Source organism: Podarcis liolepis (assembly GCF_965112155.1).
Source record: "Podarcis liolepis genome assembly, chromosome: 15".
NCBI lineage: Eukaryota > Metazoa > Chordata > Lepidosauria > Squamata > Lacertidae > Podarcis > Podarcis liolepis.
Window position 1 is genome coordinate 31,862,049 of NC_139566.1, and position 16,764 is coordinate 31,878,812.

The 16,764-nt window shown below is 44.4% G+C and overlaps 1 protein-coding gene and 1 pseudogene across 6 annotated transcripts in view; both read left to right on the plus strand.

Moving 5' to 3' along the window:
* Positions 1-15,934, plus strand: part of TOP3B (DNA topoisomerase III beta) — a 26,660-nt gene extending 10,726 nt beyond the window's left edge. For all 5 annotated transcript variants that reach the window (XM_083479032.1, XM_083479030.1, XM_083479034.1 and 2 more), the window contains 10 exons: positions 3,864-3,954; positions 4,770-4,924; positions 5,213-5,318; positions 6,949-7,095; positions 8,869-9,042; positions 10,811-10,939; positions 12,497-12,646; positions 12,754-12,854; positions 13,345-13,546; positions 15,419-15,934. In XM_083479032.1, coding sequence (XP_083335158.1) covers positions 3,864-3,954; positions 4,770-4,924; positions 5,213-5,318; positions 6,949-7,095; positions 8,869-9,042; positions 10,811-10,939; positions 12,497-12,646; positions 12,754-12,854; positions 13,345-13,546; positions 15,419-15,900 — 1,737 coding nt within the window. In that variant the 3' untranslated portion in view covers positions 15,901-15,934. The remainder of the gene's footprint in view (positions 1-3,863; positions 3,955-4,769; positions 4,925-5,212; positions 5,319-6,948; positions 7,096-8,868; positions 9,043-10,810; positions 10,940-12,496; positions 12,647-12,753; positions 12,855-13,344; positions 13,547-15,418) is intronic.
* LOC310693854 (small nuclear ribonucleoprotein E-like) lies at positions 15,930-16,494 on the plus strand (annotated as a pseudogene). Its single transcript has one exon. The product of its transcript is annotated as a small nuclear ribonucleoprotein E-like (transcript).
* The last annotated feature ends 270 nt before the right edge of the window (positions 16,495-16,764 follow it).

Here is a 16,764-nt window from a genome sequence, read left to right on the forward strand (position 1 = left end):
GAAGTGAACAGCTGGCTTCGCAAATGGTGTAAACAGGAACGGTTTGGATTCTTAGATCACGGACTGCAGTTTCTTGAAGATGGACTTCTGGCAAGTGATGGGCTGCACCTCACAACGGTTGGGAGAAATGTTTTTGCCAAAAATCTCAGAAATCTCATCAGGAGGGCTTTAAACTGACTAATGTGGGGGAGGGAGACAGTGCTCCTGAAGGTAGGAGTCTATCAATTAATGAAGATGATCATCCAAATGTCATAGACCAAATGGAGCAAGCAGCACACGGACCTAGTGGTGGGAGGAAAAAATCCTTAAATAAGAGACACGGGGGAATAATTAATGGACTTCAATGTCTGTACACTAATGCGCAAAGCATGGGAAATAAACAAGATGAGCTTGAGCTCTTGGTACAGCAAACTAAATATGACATAATAGGCATCACTGAAACTTGGTGGGATAAGTCCCACGATTGGAATGTAATAATGGGGGGATACAATCTATTTCAGAGAAACAGACCGGACAAGAAAGGAGGAGGAGTGGCGTTATATGTCAGGGATGTGTATACCTGTGAAGAGATCCAAGATTTAGAACCTCAAAGCCAAAGTGAGAGCATTTGGGTCAAAATTAAGGGAGAGAAGAATAACAGAGACCTCATTGTGGGAGTTTACTATAGATCCCCAAGCCAAACGGAGGACATAGATGATGCCTTCCTGGAACAGATGGCCAAGCATGCAAAAGGAAGGGAGATAGTAGTAATGGGGGACTTCAATTACCCGGATATTTGTTGGACGTCAAACTCAGCCAAGAGCATAAGGTCAAACAGATTCCTCACTGGCCTTGCAGACAACTTCATTGTCCAGAAAGTGGGAGAAGCAACAAGAGGAACAGCCATTTTAGATCTGGTCCTAACCAATGTTGATGACCTGGTTAGTGGGGTAGAAGTGGAAGGATCATTAGGCGCGAGTGATCATGCTCTTCTGAAGTTTACTATACAGCGGAAAGGAGCAGCCAAGCATACTAGGACTCAATTTCTAGACTTTAAGAAAGCCGAATTCATAAAACTTAGGGAAGTGCTGGGTGAGATCCCATGGACAGCAATACTAAAAGGAAAGGGAGTTCATGATGGCTGGGAGTTTGTTAAGAGGGAGATAGTAAAAGCACAACGTCAGGCAATACCAATGAGACGGAAACATGGAAGATGCCTAAAGAAGCCAGGGTGGCTATCTAAAGAACTTTTAAATGAATTAAGATTAAAAAAGGATGTGTACAAAAAATGGAAAAGGGGGGAAACCACCAAAGAGGAATTCAAACAAATAGCCAGCACGTGTAGACACAAAGTCAGAAAAGCTAAAGCACAGAATGAACTCAGGCTTGCTAGAGAGGTTAAAAGCAACAAAAAAGGCTTTTATGGGTATGTTCGTAGCAAAAGGAAGAACAAAGAAACAGTGGGGTCACTCAGAGGAGAAGATGGTGAAATGCAAACAGGGGACACAGAAAGGGCTGAACTCCTCAATGCCTTCTTTGCCTCAGTCTTCTCCGATAAAGAAAACAATGCCCGACCTGAAGAATTTGGAGCAAATGATTCAGCAAAGGAAACACAGCCCAGAATAACTAAGGAGATAGTACAAGAATATTTGGCTAGTTTAGATGTATTCAAGTCTCCAGGGCCAGATGAACTGCATCCAAGAGTATTAAAAGAACTGGCAGATGTGATCTCAGAACCACTGGCAGTCATCTTTGAGATTTCCTGGAGAACAGGCGAAGTCCCGGCAGACTGGAGGAGGGCAAATGTTGTCCCTATTTTCAAAAAGGGGAAAAGAGAGGACCCAAATAATTACCGCCCAGTCAGTCTGACATCAATAGCAGGGAAGATTCTGGAACAGATCATTAAGCAAACAGTCTGTGAGCACCTAGAAAGGAATGCTGTGATCACCAATAGTCAGCATGGATTTCTGAAAAATAAGTCATGTCAGACTAACCTGATCTCGTTTTTTGACAGAATTACAAGCCTGGTAGATGAAGGGAACGCAGTGGATGTAGCCTACCTTGATTTCAGCAAGGCATTTGACAAGGTGCCCCATGATATTCTTGTAAAGAAGCTGGTAAAATGCGGTCTTGACTATGCTACCACTCAGTGGATTTGTAACTGGCTGACTGACCGAACCCAAAGGGTGCTCATCAATGGTTCCTCTTCATCCTGGAGAAGAGTGACTAGTGGGGTGCCACAGGGTTCTGTCTTGGGCCCAGTCTTATTCAACATCTTTATCAACGACTTGGATGATGGACTCAAGGGCATCCTGATCAAATTTGCAGATGACACCAAACTGGGAGGGGTGGCTAACACACCAGAGGACAGGATCACACTTCAAAACGACCTTGACAGATTAGAGAACTGGGCAAAAACAAACAAGATGAATTTTAACAGGGAGAAATGTAAAGTATTGCACTTGGGCAAAAAAAATGAGAGGCACAAATACAAGATGGGTGACACCTGGCTTGAGAGCAGTACATGTGAAAAGGATCTAGGAGTCTTGGTTGACCACAAACTTGACATGAGCCAACAGTGTGACGCGGCAGCTAAAAAAGCCAATGCAATTCTGGGCTGCATCAATAGGAGTATAGCATCTAGATCAAGGGAAGTAATCGTGCCACTGTATTCTGCTCTGGTCAGACCACACCTGGAGTACTGTGTCCAGTTCTGGGCACCACAATTCAAGAAGGACACTGACAAACTGGAACGTGTCCAGAGGAGGGCAACCAAAATGGTCAAAGGCCTGGAAACGATGCCTTATGAGGAACGGCTAAGGGAGCTGGGCATGTTTAGCCTGGAGAAGAGGAGGTTAAGGGGTGATATGATAGCCATGTTCAAATATATAAAAGGATGTCACATGGAGGAGGGAGAAAGGTTGTTTTCTGCTGCTCCAGAGAAGCGGACACGGAGCAATGGATCCAAACTACAAGAAAGAAGATTCCACCTAAACATTAGGAAGAACTTCCTGACAGTAAGAGCTGTTCGACAGTGGAATTTGCTGCCAAGGAGTGTGGTGGAGTCTCCTACTTTGGAGGTCTTTAAGCAGAGGCTTGACAACCATATGTCAGGAGTGCTCTGATGGTGTTTTCTGCTTGGCAGGGGGTTGGACTCGATGGCCCTTGTGGTCTCTTCCAACTCTATGATTCTATGATTCTATGATTCTATGATTCTAAGTACTTAATTCGTTCCGGAGATCCGTTCTTAACCTGAAACTGTTCTTAACCTGAAGCACCACTTTAGTTAATGGGCCCTCCTCCTGCTGCCGCGCCGCCGGAGCACGATTTCTGTTCTCATCCTGAAGCAAAGTTCTTAACCCAAGGTAATATTTCTGGGTTAGCGGAGTCTTTAACCTGAAGCGTATGTAAACCTGAAGCGTATGTAACCCGAGGTACCACTGTATTGTACCTTGGCTCCCAAACACCTTGGGAGTCAAACGTTTCGGCTGCTGAACGATCGAAAACCGGAAGTGAGTGTTCCAGTTTTCGAATGTTCTTTCAGAAGCTGAAGGTCCAACGGGGCTTCCGATTGGCTGCAGGAGCTTCCTGCAGCCAATCAGAAGCTGCGCTTTGGAAGTCGAGCGGACTTCTGGAATGGATTCTGTTCGACTTCCGAGATACAACTGTACAATAGAAACATGTTGCTAGCTTCCTCATCTCCATACTAAATTGGTGAGAGAGAAATTTAGCTCGCAATTCTTGACCAATGTACCTGAATGTAAGCCCAGTAGCACCTAATGAGACTTACTTTCAAGTAGGCATGTATAGGACCATGTTATTGCTTGCCTTTCCCTTCTGCTTCCCCCTCATATCTCACCAAGGGACTTATTTCTGTGTTGTAGATCGAGTCTGTGAGTAAGAAGGAGAAGGCTAAGCAGAGACCTCTGGCTCTGAATACTGTAGAGATGTTAAGAGTTGCCAGCTCTGCATTGGGTAAGTATGTGGCCCAGTGGTATCCATCTTGTTTAGCTCACAGCTCAGAGTCTTGGGCCATTGCTGCAGTGCTTTGTCTGCAGAAAATCCCGGGTTCAGTCTCTCACAGCACCTGATGCCTGATGGTAAACGGACATTTAGGAGAGTGAGTTCCGGTTGGAACAGACAGCACTTGGCCAACTGGATAAGTAATCTTATCTGGTATGTGGCTGCTCTCTACATTCCAAATTGTTGTTGTTGTTGTTGTTTAGTCGTTTAGTCGTGTCCGACTCTTCGTGACCCCCTGGACCAGAGCACTCCAGGCACTCCTGTCTTCCACTGCCTCCCACAGTTTGGTCAAACTCATGTTCGTAGCTTCAAGAACACTGTCCAACCATCTCTTCCTCTGTCGTCCCCTTCTCCTTGTGCCCTCCATCTTTCCCAACATCAGGGTCTTTTCCAGGGAGTCTTCTCTTCTCATGAGGTAGCCAAAGTATTGGAGCCTCAGCTTCAGGATCTGTCCTTTCAGTGAGCACTCAGGGTTGATTTCTTTCAGAATGGATAGGTTTGATCTTCTTGCAGTCCGTGGGACTCTCAAGAGTCTCCTCCAGCACCATAATTCAAAAGCATCAATTCTTCGGCAATCAGCCTTCTTTATGGTCCAGCTGTCACTTCCATACATCACTAACTGGGAAAACCATAGCCTTTACTATACGGACCTTTCCAAATTGTGGAAAAGATTAAATCTGGAAAAAGTCTTGTGACTCTAAACATTTGGTTATTAAATAAGATAATTGACTTTTTGATTAAAAAAATTGTAAATATTTTGTTTCTAGGAATGGGACCACAGCATGCCATGCAAATAGCTGAACGGCTTTATACACAAGGCTATATCAGTTATCCTCGAACAGAAACTACCCACTATCCAGAGAACTTTGATCTGAAGGGCTCTTTGAGGCAGCAGGCTAATAATCCTTACTGGGCTGAAACAGTAAGTTTTTATTTTTTTATAGCTTCTATTTATTTGAAAAAGCATTGTGAAGAAAACGGCACCTTTTGCAAACTGCTACACAAATAATGAGAAATATAAAGGGCATGATCCGGCCACAGTTGAGCTCTCCTAAGTACCATTGCTTTCAGTGAGGGTTTTTTTAAAGCAGATGCTTAAATGTTTCCCACTGAAATCAGTGGAAGATCACTGAACCTTAGACCGATTGTGGTCATGAATAAAAATCTGCATTCATAACGTACATATGCTTTCTTTTGGTTTCCCCCCTAGGTAAAAGCATTACTGTCAGAAGGTATCAACAAACCAAGGAAGGGTCATGATGCTGGTGACCATCCCCCAATAACACCAATGAGAACTGCCACAGAAGCAGAACTAGGTGACTGATTATTCAGAAGTCTAAACACCTAAAGGCTGGTTACCATTTTTTAGACCTCGTGGAAATTGCTGGGCCTGCAAGCAGTTATTTACCTGGGGGGAGGGGAGGGCATGGCCTCATAATACAGTAAAGTTGACTTGAAAGTATTTTTCTTAGCAGTTATTCATAAGGCTTAAATTTTCTCTCAAATACTTTTTTTTAGTATGTTTATGAGCATGAATGACGCCAGTTGTTAGTCTCAATTATTTGAGCTACACACTGAAAGTTAAGGTAAAGTTAAAGGTACCCCTGACTATAAGGTCCAATCACAGATGACTCGGGGGTTGCGCTTTCATCTTTCTCTATAGGCCCAGGGAGCCGGCATTTGTCCACAGACAGCTTCCAGGTCATGTCGCCAGCATGACTAAGCCGGTTCTGATGAACCAGAGCAGCACATGGAAATGCCATTTACCTTCCCGCCAAAGCGGTACCTATTTATCTACTTGCGCTGGCGTGCTTTCGAACTGCTAGGTTGGCAGGAGCTGGGACAGAGCAACGGGAGCTCACCCTGTCGCTGGGATTTGAACCGCCAACCTTCTGATCAGCAAGCCCTAGGCTCTGTGGTTTAGACCACAGCACCACCCGCGTCCCCAGAGTTAAGATGGTACCCTTTAAACTGGTAAAGCAGTCCTTTTTCTAGAACTTTTTAAAAAAATGTATTTATTTGGTTTTCCAAATTAAAATTTTACAGTCATGTTATTCAATTTACAACATAAAAAACAAGATTCCAAGGAATCTCTTGGACTTCCCTCCTCCCCTTGGTGGGTCCTACTGTTAATCATTTCCTCTTGCATCTTTTATGATAATCCAAATCTTCTACCTCTCCATTGTGTCCAAAATTCACCATTAGACTACAGGTGATATTCCAATCCTACTAATGATTTTAACTGTTTACAATGGTTTTTAAGATAAGTTACAAATTTCCCCAATTCCTTATTAAAATTTTGGTCTTCCTGATTTCGGATTCTCCCGGTCATTTTGGCCATTTCAGCATAATCCATCAACTTGATCTGCCATTCTTCTCTGGTGGGGACTTTATCTTCTCCTTTTTCTAGAACTTAAAGCAGTCATCGTTGGTCTCACTTGTATTCCTTCCTGCTAAAGCAACCTAGCTTTGTATGCAGAAGATTCCAAGTTCAATCCCTGCCGTGTCCAGATCTGGCTGAGAAAGACTCTTTAAAACCCTTGAGAGCCCATTCTGTCAGTCAGCGCTGGGTACATGAACCATTAGCCTGACTCAATATAAGACAAACCCTGTGTTTCTTACATCTCAACTGAGAAGCCATAAAAATGAAAGATTGGTATTGAGAGTGGACCTTCCTTAGTGAAAGAGGGAAATTCAGTGGCTATCCTAACCCCAGTGACTTAGGAATATGCCCCACTGAATTCGTTAGGACTTACTTCTGAGTAGACATGGTTGGGTTTGTGCTGTTAAGCTTATTTTGGCGCAGAATCATAATGCATATGGAGGCATAAGGATTTAAAGAAATGTACATGAATAAGTTAGCATCTTCTCCCCTTAGAATTTGCCTTTCCTTCTTTTCTTCTAAAGTGGTATGCAAACTGGAGTGGAAAATATTTGTATTTCTAGGTGGTGATGGATGGAGATTATATGAATACATTACAAGGCATTTCATTGCCACTGTCAGTGCTGACTGCAAATACCTCCAAACCACCATTGCTTGCAGCATTGGTCCTGAACGTTTTACCTGTATAGGAAAGACTGTTATTTCACCAGGTAAGGAAGGAGTAAAGGAATGGGCATGTCTCATTCTCCATCTATTTTTCAATTCAGTCATATTTTTAATCCTTCTGTGCATTTGTGTTTATTGCTCACACAGAAAGTATGCCTTGCAAGACGAAAAGAATCCGTTCTGTGATTCTCTTCGTCTAGCGATTTTTTTCGTCTTGCGAAGCAAGCCCATTGAAGGATTAGCGGATTAGCGCTATTAGAGGCTTTTAGCGGCTTATCTGTTGATCGGATCAGCTGATAAGCGGCTTAGCGGCTTAGAAAAAGGGGGAGGGGAGGGGGGGAAACCAGCAGGAACTCGCAAGACATTGTCGTCTTGCAAAGCAAGCCCATAGGAGATTCGTTTTGCGAAGCACCTCCAAAACAGAAAACTCTTTCGTCTAGCGAGTTTTCCGTCTTGCGAGGCATTCGTCTTGCGGGGCACCACTGTAAGACCAAATCTCACACTAGCCTCCCTATAGGGTTGTTGAGGATCACTGGTTTTACCTTTATAAGTTATGATATCACCTCTGTGTGTAAATTTATATATCACTTAGTATTTCTGCTTCATGGGTTATTGTTGTGTAGAGTTTCTGTGCTAACGAGCAAGACTTGTCTTTAATCTGTATCTCAAAATTCTCCCTTTGGTACCATTTGCTGAAATCTAACCACACACCAGAACCCAGTATTTGCAGACACTTATCTTTGCCTCCCTGAGACCTGCTTTTACAGCTCTCAAACAATGCCCATGCCCGTCTTAGATGGAAGATACAGGAAAATTCCAAGGCATTTTAAGATTCTGTATTTGTGTGGTAGGTGAAGTAGAAGATCTTCCCCATTACATACTCCATTCTCAGCTCGATCAAAACCCCAGAAAGAGATTTTTTGGAACAGATGTTGGCACCGCTACAGGGACAGAACCCTGAAGTGAAAATATGTTGGCTATTATCTGACTGCGACCCACTTGTCACATATAAAGCATTCTTATTTGCAAAAGCCACTGAAAGTCTTCGTGCTAGTCACATAAAAGACAACACTATAGATTGTGCAGGGGACTCATTAATTTGATTTATTGTAAATGGTTGCTTATTTCTGGATCTTTTAAAATAGGTTTTATTGGATTTGCTGGTTTTGTAACTGGATTTGTAATGGCTTTGAGTCCAATACAATAAATAAATGATTGATGGATTGAGTTTCCGTGCCTCTGGAAAATGAAGTCAGTGAGACTTTCTATAGTATCTTTGGTATACAAGATTTTTTTAAAAAAAACATCAACAAACACCACTGGAGTCTTTACAGACACCAGGTACCATCTTTGTATACTTGTCCCCTTGTATTAGAAGATAACATTTAATACTTACCCAAAATTGGGGTTACAGTCATACCTTGGAAGTCGAACGGAATCTGTTCTGGAAGTCCATTTGACTTCCAAAATGTTCAAAAACCGAATCGCAGCTTATGATTGGCTGCAGGAAGCTCCCGCAGCCAATCAGAAGCCGTGGAAGCCCCATTGGACTTTCGGCTTCTAAAAATAGTTCGCAAACTGTAACAGTCACTGTTGGGGAGCCAAAACATTCGGGAACTAAGCTGTTAGAAAACCAAGGTACGACTGTATTATCAAATACATCTCACTGGGATTTCAAAACATACTTAACTGGGGGTCTGTGTGATGTCAGAGCCGGATGGGAACCAACCAGTTAACCTCTAGCCAGAGGCCGGTTGAGATGTGGAATTTTTAGAAAGCAACAATCCTGATTAATCAGAATTTTAACTTTGCTACAGGTTTCACTGAGATTATGCCCTGGCAGAGCATTCCGCCCGAAGAGAGTCTCCCCATCTGTGAGAGAGGCACAGTCTTCCCTATCAGTGAAGTTAAACTGCTGGAGAAACAAACTAATCCTCCTGACTATCTGACTGAAGCAGAGCTCATTACTCTGATGGAAAAACATGGCATTGGTAGGAAACGGAAGGGAACAGATCACTTTCTTGCATCTAATAATGAACTGGCGTTCCTTCAAATATTGGTAAAATGCCATTGGTGGTGGCAGTCTTGCTGTGTGTTGGAAAGAGTGTGAGATGTCTGTGTTGGAATATTAATATCATGCACACATAATATACTTTTTTTCTTTTTTTTTCTTTTTGCTAAAATCCTGAGGTTCATCTGGAGTCAGGTGCAAAATGGTGGTTCAAAGCAGCAGACCTAGGGTGGTAGTCACCCCAAGTTTTCAGACCACTGAAATGAACTTCATGGCAGCCATTAAAAAGCAAACTTAACATAAAGATGTGGGGCATTATCTTGTGGGAGATGACTCCAGGAGGAATTAAACTTGGTACTTTTAACGAGGGATATAGAACGCAGTACAGTGGTACCTCGGGTTACGTACTTAATTCGTTCTGGAGGTCCGTACTTAACCTGAAACTGTTCTTAACCTGAAGCACCACTTTAGCTAATGGGGTCTCCTGCTGCTGCTGCTGTGCCGCTGCCGCACAATTTCTGTTCTCATCCTGAAGCAAAGTTCTTAACCCGAGGTACTATTTCTGGGTTAGCGGAGTCTGTAACCTGAAGCATATGTAACCTGAAGCATATGTAACCCGAGTTACCACTGTATGTTAAAACTAATTTGGTGTTCAGGAACGAGAACTCTGAACTCAAAATCCCCAGCGTTGTGTTTGCAACCACTTCATTTCTTAGATTGTCGAGATTTTGTTACTGTTTCGTAAAAGCTTTTTCTCTTATTTTGGCCAGCTTCTTTGTGTCTGGACAGCCACTTTTTCTTTTAAGGAGCAGGAGACTTGAACTCGTGAGCCTAAAGAGAGCAAATATTTAGAGAAGTGGGGTGTATACACAAAAGAAGGGATGAACATGCAGCCTTCCGTTTTGGAACTTGGAAAGTCTGAGGGAAAAGAGCAATGCAGTGGTACCTCGGATTACATATGCTTCAGGTTACATACGCTTCAGGTTACAGACTCTACTAACCCAGAAATAGTACCTCAGGTTAAGAACTTCAGTATGAGAACAGAAATCGGGCGGCGGCAGCGCAACAGCAGCGGGAAGCCCCATTAACTAAAGTGGTACTTCAGGTTAAGAACAGTTTCAGGTTAAGACCGGACCTCTGGAATGAATTAAGTACATAACCAGAGGTACCACTATAGATAAAAAGTGGATACAGTCATACCTCGGGTTAAAGTAGCTTCAGGTTGAGCGTTTTCAGGTTGTGTTCCGCGGCAACCCAGAAGTAACGGAACGGGTTACTTCCGGGCTTTGCCACTCGCATATGCGCAGATGCTCAAAATGACGTCATACGCAGAAGCGGCAACTCGCGCAGACACGGGTTGTGTTCTACTCAGGATGTGAACGGGGCTCCAGAACGGATCTCGTTCACATCCAGAGGTACCACTGTAAGGAGACTGAGGCTACAATCCTTTGCACACTTTACTTGGAAGTTCAGTGGAACTTCAGAGTGGAACTTCAGAGTGGCTATCTATAGGAATGCACTGTGAGCTACAGATCAAGTCCCCGGTTTGAATGTTGCCTCTGCTATGAACTCACTTGGTGGTCTTAGCCAAACCGCTCTCTCTCTGTCTCCTTGCAATATGGGGGATAATAATATTATTGAATATTAACCTTACCAGGTTACAGCTTGATAATGCACATGAGCTACTTTGAACTCTTTTAAAGTGCACTACAAATGCTAAGTGGTATTATTATCATCACTGCTATCAGGAACGGATGCCAGCATTCCAGTGCATATCAACAACATCTGCCAGCGCAACTATGTGACGGTAGAGAGCGGCCGCAGACTGAAACCTACAAACCTGGGCATTGTTCTCGTGCACGGCTACTATAAAATAGGTTGGTTTGTGACTGCTTTTCTGTACAATTTTTCACAACTGGAGATACTAGCTTCCATAGAGCTGAGACAGTTTTAGGGCAGTGCCACCAGTTCTTCCACACATGGGCACTCAGTCAAGGAGGGCACCTTCTCAAAATCTGCAAAGCTCTTGTCCACCTTTGAGAAAAAGGCATGAGAGCTCTAGGATTCAGAATGTGGCAGCTAGACTGGTGACTGGGAGTGGCTGCCGAGACCATATAACACCGGTCCTGAAAGGCCTAGATTGGCTCCCAGTACGTTTCTGAGCATAATTCAAAGTGTTGGTGCTGAGCTTTAAAGCCCTAAATGGCCTCGGCCCAGTATATCTGAAGGAGCATCTCCACCCCCATTGTTCATCCCGGACACTGAGGCCCAGCTCCGAGGTCCTTCTGGCGGTTCCCTCGCTACGAGAAGCGAAGTTACAGGGAACCAGACAGAGAGCCTTCTCAGTTTTGGTGCCCGCTCTGTGGAACACCCTCCCATCAGATGTCAAGGAAATAAACAACTATCTGACTTTTCTTAGAAGACATCTGAAGGCAGCCCTGCTTAGGGAAGTTTTTAATGTTTGATATTTTATCGTGTTTTTAATATTCTGCTGGGAGCCATCCAGAGTGACTGGGGAGGCCCGGCCAGATGGGCGGGGTAAAAAGGTAAAGGTAAAGGGACCCCTGACCATTAGGTCCAGCCGTGACCGACTCTGGGGTTGCGGTGCTCGTCTTGCTTTATTGGACGAGGGAACCGACGTACAGCTTCCAGGTCATGTGGCCAGCAGGTCTAAGCCGCTTCTGGCGAACCAGAGCAGCACACTGAAACACTGTTTACCTTCCCACCAGAGTGGTACCTATTTATCTACTTGCACTGGTGTGCTTTCGAACTGCTAGGTGGGCAGGAGCAGGGACCGAGCAACGGGAGCTCACCCCGTCGCGGGGATTCAAACCGCTGACCTTCTGATCAGCAAGTCCTAGGCTCTGTGGTTTAACCCACAGCACCACCCACGTCCCACCAGATGGGCGGAGTATAAGTAATAAATTGTTATTATTATTATTACTACTAGTAGTACTGCTACTACTGCTACTACTACTATTATAGGACCCTCATGCCTCCTTCGGCACTTCTTACCTGGCTTTTGGAAGGCGGGGAGAGGGCTGGAGAGGGTGTCAAATTTAGCCTCGCACAGGGTGCCATATCACCAAGGTCTGCCCCTGCACTGGAACAAGAGTCTAGCCAAAGGAGAAGTTTATTTTTAAAATGCCGTTTAAAAAACCTTCTACATAATAACATTGCTGGAGGATATAGTCCATCAGATGGAAACATGTCTGAACATGGATACAAACGTTTGCAAATGCTTTTAGACATTAGGTGCAGTCCACCGACATCTCCTGCACAAGAAAAGAGAAATAAATGAGAATTGCCCCCAGGGAACAGTATGCTTTTGCACAGATTATTTGAATTGGACTCATAACAGGGAAGATCCTGGCAGATCGACCTCCCTGTACACCCAGCTTGAATATTTGTTCTACCTCTGGTTTTCCTCTTAGATGCAGAGCTCGTTCTCCCCACAATCCGCAGTGCTGTAGAGAAACAACTCAACCTTATCGCCCAAGGTAAAGCAAATTATCACCAGGTCCTAGAGCACACCCTGGATATCTTCAAAAGGAAGTTTCACTACTTTGTTGATTCAATTGCCGGTAAGGGTTTTTCCACTCTCGAATCTATCTAGCCTTGCGTGTTGAAATCAGGAAGCAAACAAAGCATGCAGTTGACATTTCTGTGACTTGGTTTTTTTGTGTGCCAGGCATGGATGAATTGATGGAAGTGTCCTTCTCACCGCTTGCTGCCACAGGCAAGCCCCTTTCCCGCTGTGGAAAATGCCATCGTTTTATGAAGTATATTCAGGTAATGTAGAATTTAAGTTTATTCAAGATTCATAGTTGTGGGGCGGGGGGCAGTGTTTGTATGTATGTTGTTAAATTTAATGTATGTATGTTGGGACGTGGGTGGCGCTGTGGTCTAAACCACTGAGCCTAGGGCTTGCCGATCGGAAGATCGGCGGTTCGAATCCCCGCAACAGGGTGAGCTCCCGTTGCTCGGTCCCTGCTCCTGCCAACCTAGCAGTTCGAAAGCACATCAAAGTGCAAGTAGATAAATAGGTATCAACATTCTACCCCCTGCATTCTGGAACAGCTGAACTGCCCAGACACTTTTCAAAAGCAGTCTCAAGACAAAATACTCGATAACAGGATTTTGTAAGCAGCAGGGAGACCTGCAAGGTCAATGACACTCGATTTAGGCTTCACCCCTTGCCAAATGAAGAGGTCTTTTGAGTAAGATGACGAGAGGAAAAGCCATCATCTTTCTTAATGTGTTTTTTCTTAATTCTTTGTAGGCGAAGCCGAGCCGCCTGCACTGCTCTCACTGCGACGAGACCTACAGCCTTCCTCAGAATGGGGTCATCAAACTCTACAAAGAGTTGCGATGTCCACTGGATGACTTTGAACTGGTGCTGTGGTCCTCTGGGTCGAGAGGGAAGAGCTACCCCCTGTGTCCTTACTGTTACAACCACCCCCCTTTCAGGGACATGAAAAAAGGTTAGATTTTCTACAGTGAAAGCTACATCGGCTTGGTCCTTTTTGTGACACGTTTTAAATAACAGTCTCTCACAATGTTTTAAGAACAAAACTGCCGCAGGTTTCATTCTGACAGCTCTGGAGAACATACTTGAAAAACCATATTTTGAGTCTTAGGATCACTACTGATGACCAGAATTTCACTAAAGAGAATGTGGCCACAAGTCACCCCGTGCTTAAAATTGTATCAGAATTGTGTATACATATGTTTACTTGCAAGTCAGTCAAGGGCATATAGATTTCTGACTTGTATTATTATTATTATTATTATTATTATTATTATTATTATTATTATTATTATTATTATTTTGTTAGTTGCTTTATCTTGCCCAGGGCAACCCAAAACAACTTACAACCAAATCTATATGTAGATATATTTCTGAGAGTACAGTTTCACTTATAGGAATTAACTGCTTAGGAGCATTCTCATGAGTGAAATCTGTAGGGGTTTTAAAAAGATTTTCCACAGTTAGTAAATGAAAGCTTAGATGGACTCTGCTGTCCATAAAGTGTGATCTGTTTTCTACTTGCTGTGCAGAAGAAAACACTCTTTCCACCCTGTAGAAGAATCCTAAATCCAGCCATGGTTGATCTTCACCTCATACACAGGGCTTTTAGGAATTTATATGGCCATAAGTTCATCACAAACCACAGAATATATGCTCCAATGCAGGGTTGGGGAACCTTGGACTAGGTGGCCAAATAGTGCCCTCCACTCACATCTACCCAGTCCTCCGAATCCAGTCCACACACTCACTCTGGACAACATCTCTCACCACCCGTCCTCTCAGAGACACTCCATCCCTACTTTTCTCAAACTTCTGCTGTCGTTTAAAACTGTCATATCTTCCTCTCAGTGTTGCTCTACCCCCACTTTACTCAAACTTCTGCAACTGTTTAAAACATCCACTTCTTTTCCTTTTAGCATCTCTCCCTTCTTGCTATACTCTCACTTCTCCCTCTTCCACTCTCAGCTGCCTCACGTGAGAGATGGAGAATGCAGAGCCCTCAAATATTCCGTAGTACTTTACTCAAACTTCTCCCATTATTTTAAACCACCACTTTTGGCCTCTCAGTGGCTTCCCATGCCACGGCCACTGCAGTTGTGCAACCCGCCTTCACTTTTGCTCCTCTACCCCAAAATCCAGGATTACGATGTTGCACTACAAACCCTGCTATTGGAGCTGCATGAGGACATCCTTACATTTTTATTAGAGAGAGAGAAATAGAGAGAGAGAGAAATCCAACTTGTACAATGAGAATAAAGATGCAAAGCATGTGTAAGCTTTCAGAGCTGCCTAACTCGCATAATTTGGAATTTGAAAGGTTAAAGGTAAAGATAAAGGGACCCCTGACCATTAGGTCCAGTCGTGACCGACTCTAGGGTTGCAACACTCATCTCGCTTTATTGGCCGAGGGAGCCGGCGTACAGCTTCTGGGTCATGTGGCCAGCATGACTAAGCCGCTTCTGGCGAACCAGAGCAGTGCACGGAAATGCCATTTACCTTCCCGCCGGAGCGGTACCTATTTATCTACATGCACTTTGACGTGCTTTCGAACTGCTAGGTGGGCAGGAGCAGGGACCGAGCAACAGGAGCTCACCCCGTCGCAGGGATTCGAACCGCCGATCTTCTGATTGGCAAGTCCTGGGCTCTGTGTTTTAACCCACAGCGCCACCCGCGTCCCCTTTTGAAAGGTTAGGTTACACAAATTATTGGGAAATAGTTGTTTTGCAGAACTCTGGATGCAGTTATTTCCCCTCTCTCATACAGAAGGGGCCAGGATGTGAGCTGCAAAGGTCCCTCACGGTCTTTGTCGCTCCTTTTCCTCCAGGAATGGGCTGTAATGAGTGCACCCACCCCACGTGCCAGCACTCCCTGAACATGCTTGGAATCGGGCAGTGCGTGGAGTGTGAGAACGGGGTCCTGGTGCTTGACCCAACCTCTGGGCCCAAGTGGAAGATGGCCTGCAACAAATGCAACGTGGTCGTGCACTTCTTTGAAAACGCCCACAAGGTGCGGGTGTCGGCCGAGACCTGCGAGTCGTGTGACGCCGCACTGGTGGACGTGGATTTCAATAAAGCCAAGTCCCCGCTCCCCGGCAATGAGACGCAGCACTCTGGCTGCGTGTTCTGCGACCCCGTCTTCCAAGACCTGGTTGAACTGAAGCATGCGGCGATGAAGCACCCGATGCATCGCGGAGGGCAGGGGAAACGGCAGGGCCGGGGAAGAGGAAAAGGCAGGAGGCCTGGAGGGAGGCCAAATCCGAAGAAACCCAAAGACAAGATGGCCGCTCTGGCTGCTTATTTTGTATAATGACCCATTGAGCAATAAAACGCCATACAATGTCTGTGTCGCAGTTCACTTGGCCAACACCTTGTAAGCACCATAGAGTGTGTCTTTGTGTTGCACCTATAACAGGAAAGACTATAAAGGCTGGGGAGTTTTCATTTAGGGAGAAAGGAGGTGTGAGGGATAAAGCGAGGAGGGAGAGGAGGGGACCGTTGGCTGCCCTGTTGGGAGTCGTTCGCAGCCCAGCTGCTGGCCATGGCCAAGGCCAGAAGGTGCAGAAAGTGATAGTGCAGCTCATCAACCTCATTTTCAGATACCTACAGAATAGGTCCAGAATTCAGGTGTGGCTGTATGAACAGGTGAACATGAGGACAGAAGGCTGTATTATTGGATTAGATGAATATGAACTTGATTCTGGATGATGCTGAGGAGATTCACTCCAAGACAAAATCAAGGAAACAGCTGGGTCGAATCATGTTAAAAGGAGACAATATTCCTCTTCTACAGAGTGTTTCTAACTAGAAATGGCTATTGAGTCTGTTTCGCTTATTAGTTTAATCTTTAAACCTATAGAAGAAAATATGCAGTGGTTTAATGGTATCACTCCCAATTCTACCATTGGTGTCTGAAGAGTGAAAAATGAAGCCAGTTACCGTATTTTTTGCACCATAACACTCACTTTTTTCCTCCTAGAAAGTAAGGGAAAATGTCTGTGCGTGTTATGGAGGAAATGCCTACAGGTGGCATGCCTACGGATTTTCCTCCTCTAAAAACTACGTGCGTGTTATGGTCGGGTGCGTGTTATAGAGCGAAAAATACGGTACTTAATTTGTGCTTGCATAATTTTCAGTAACTTTGGTGTTGAATTGTAGTTCTTTATAAATAAAA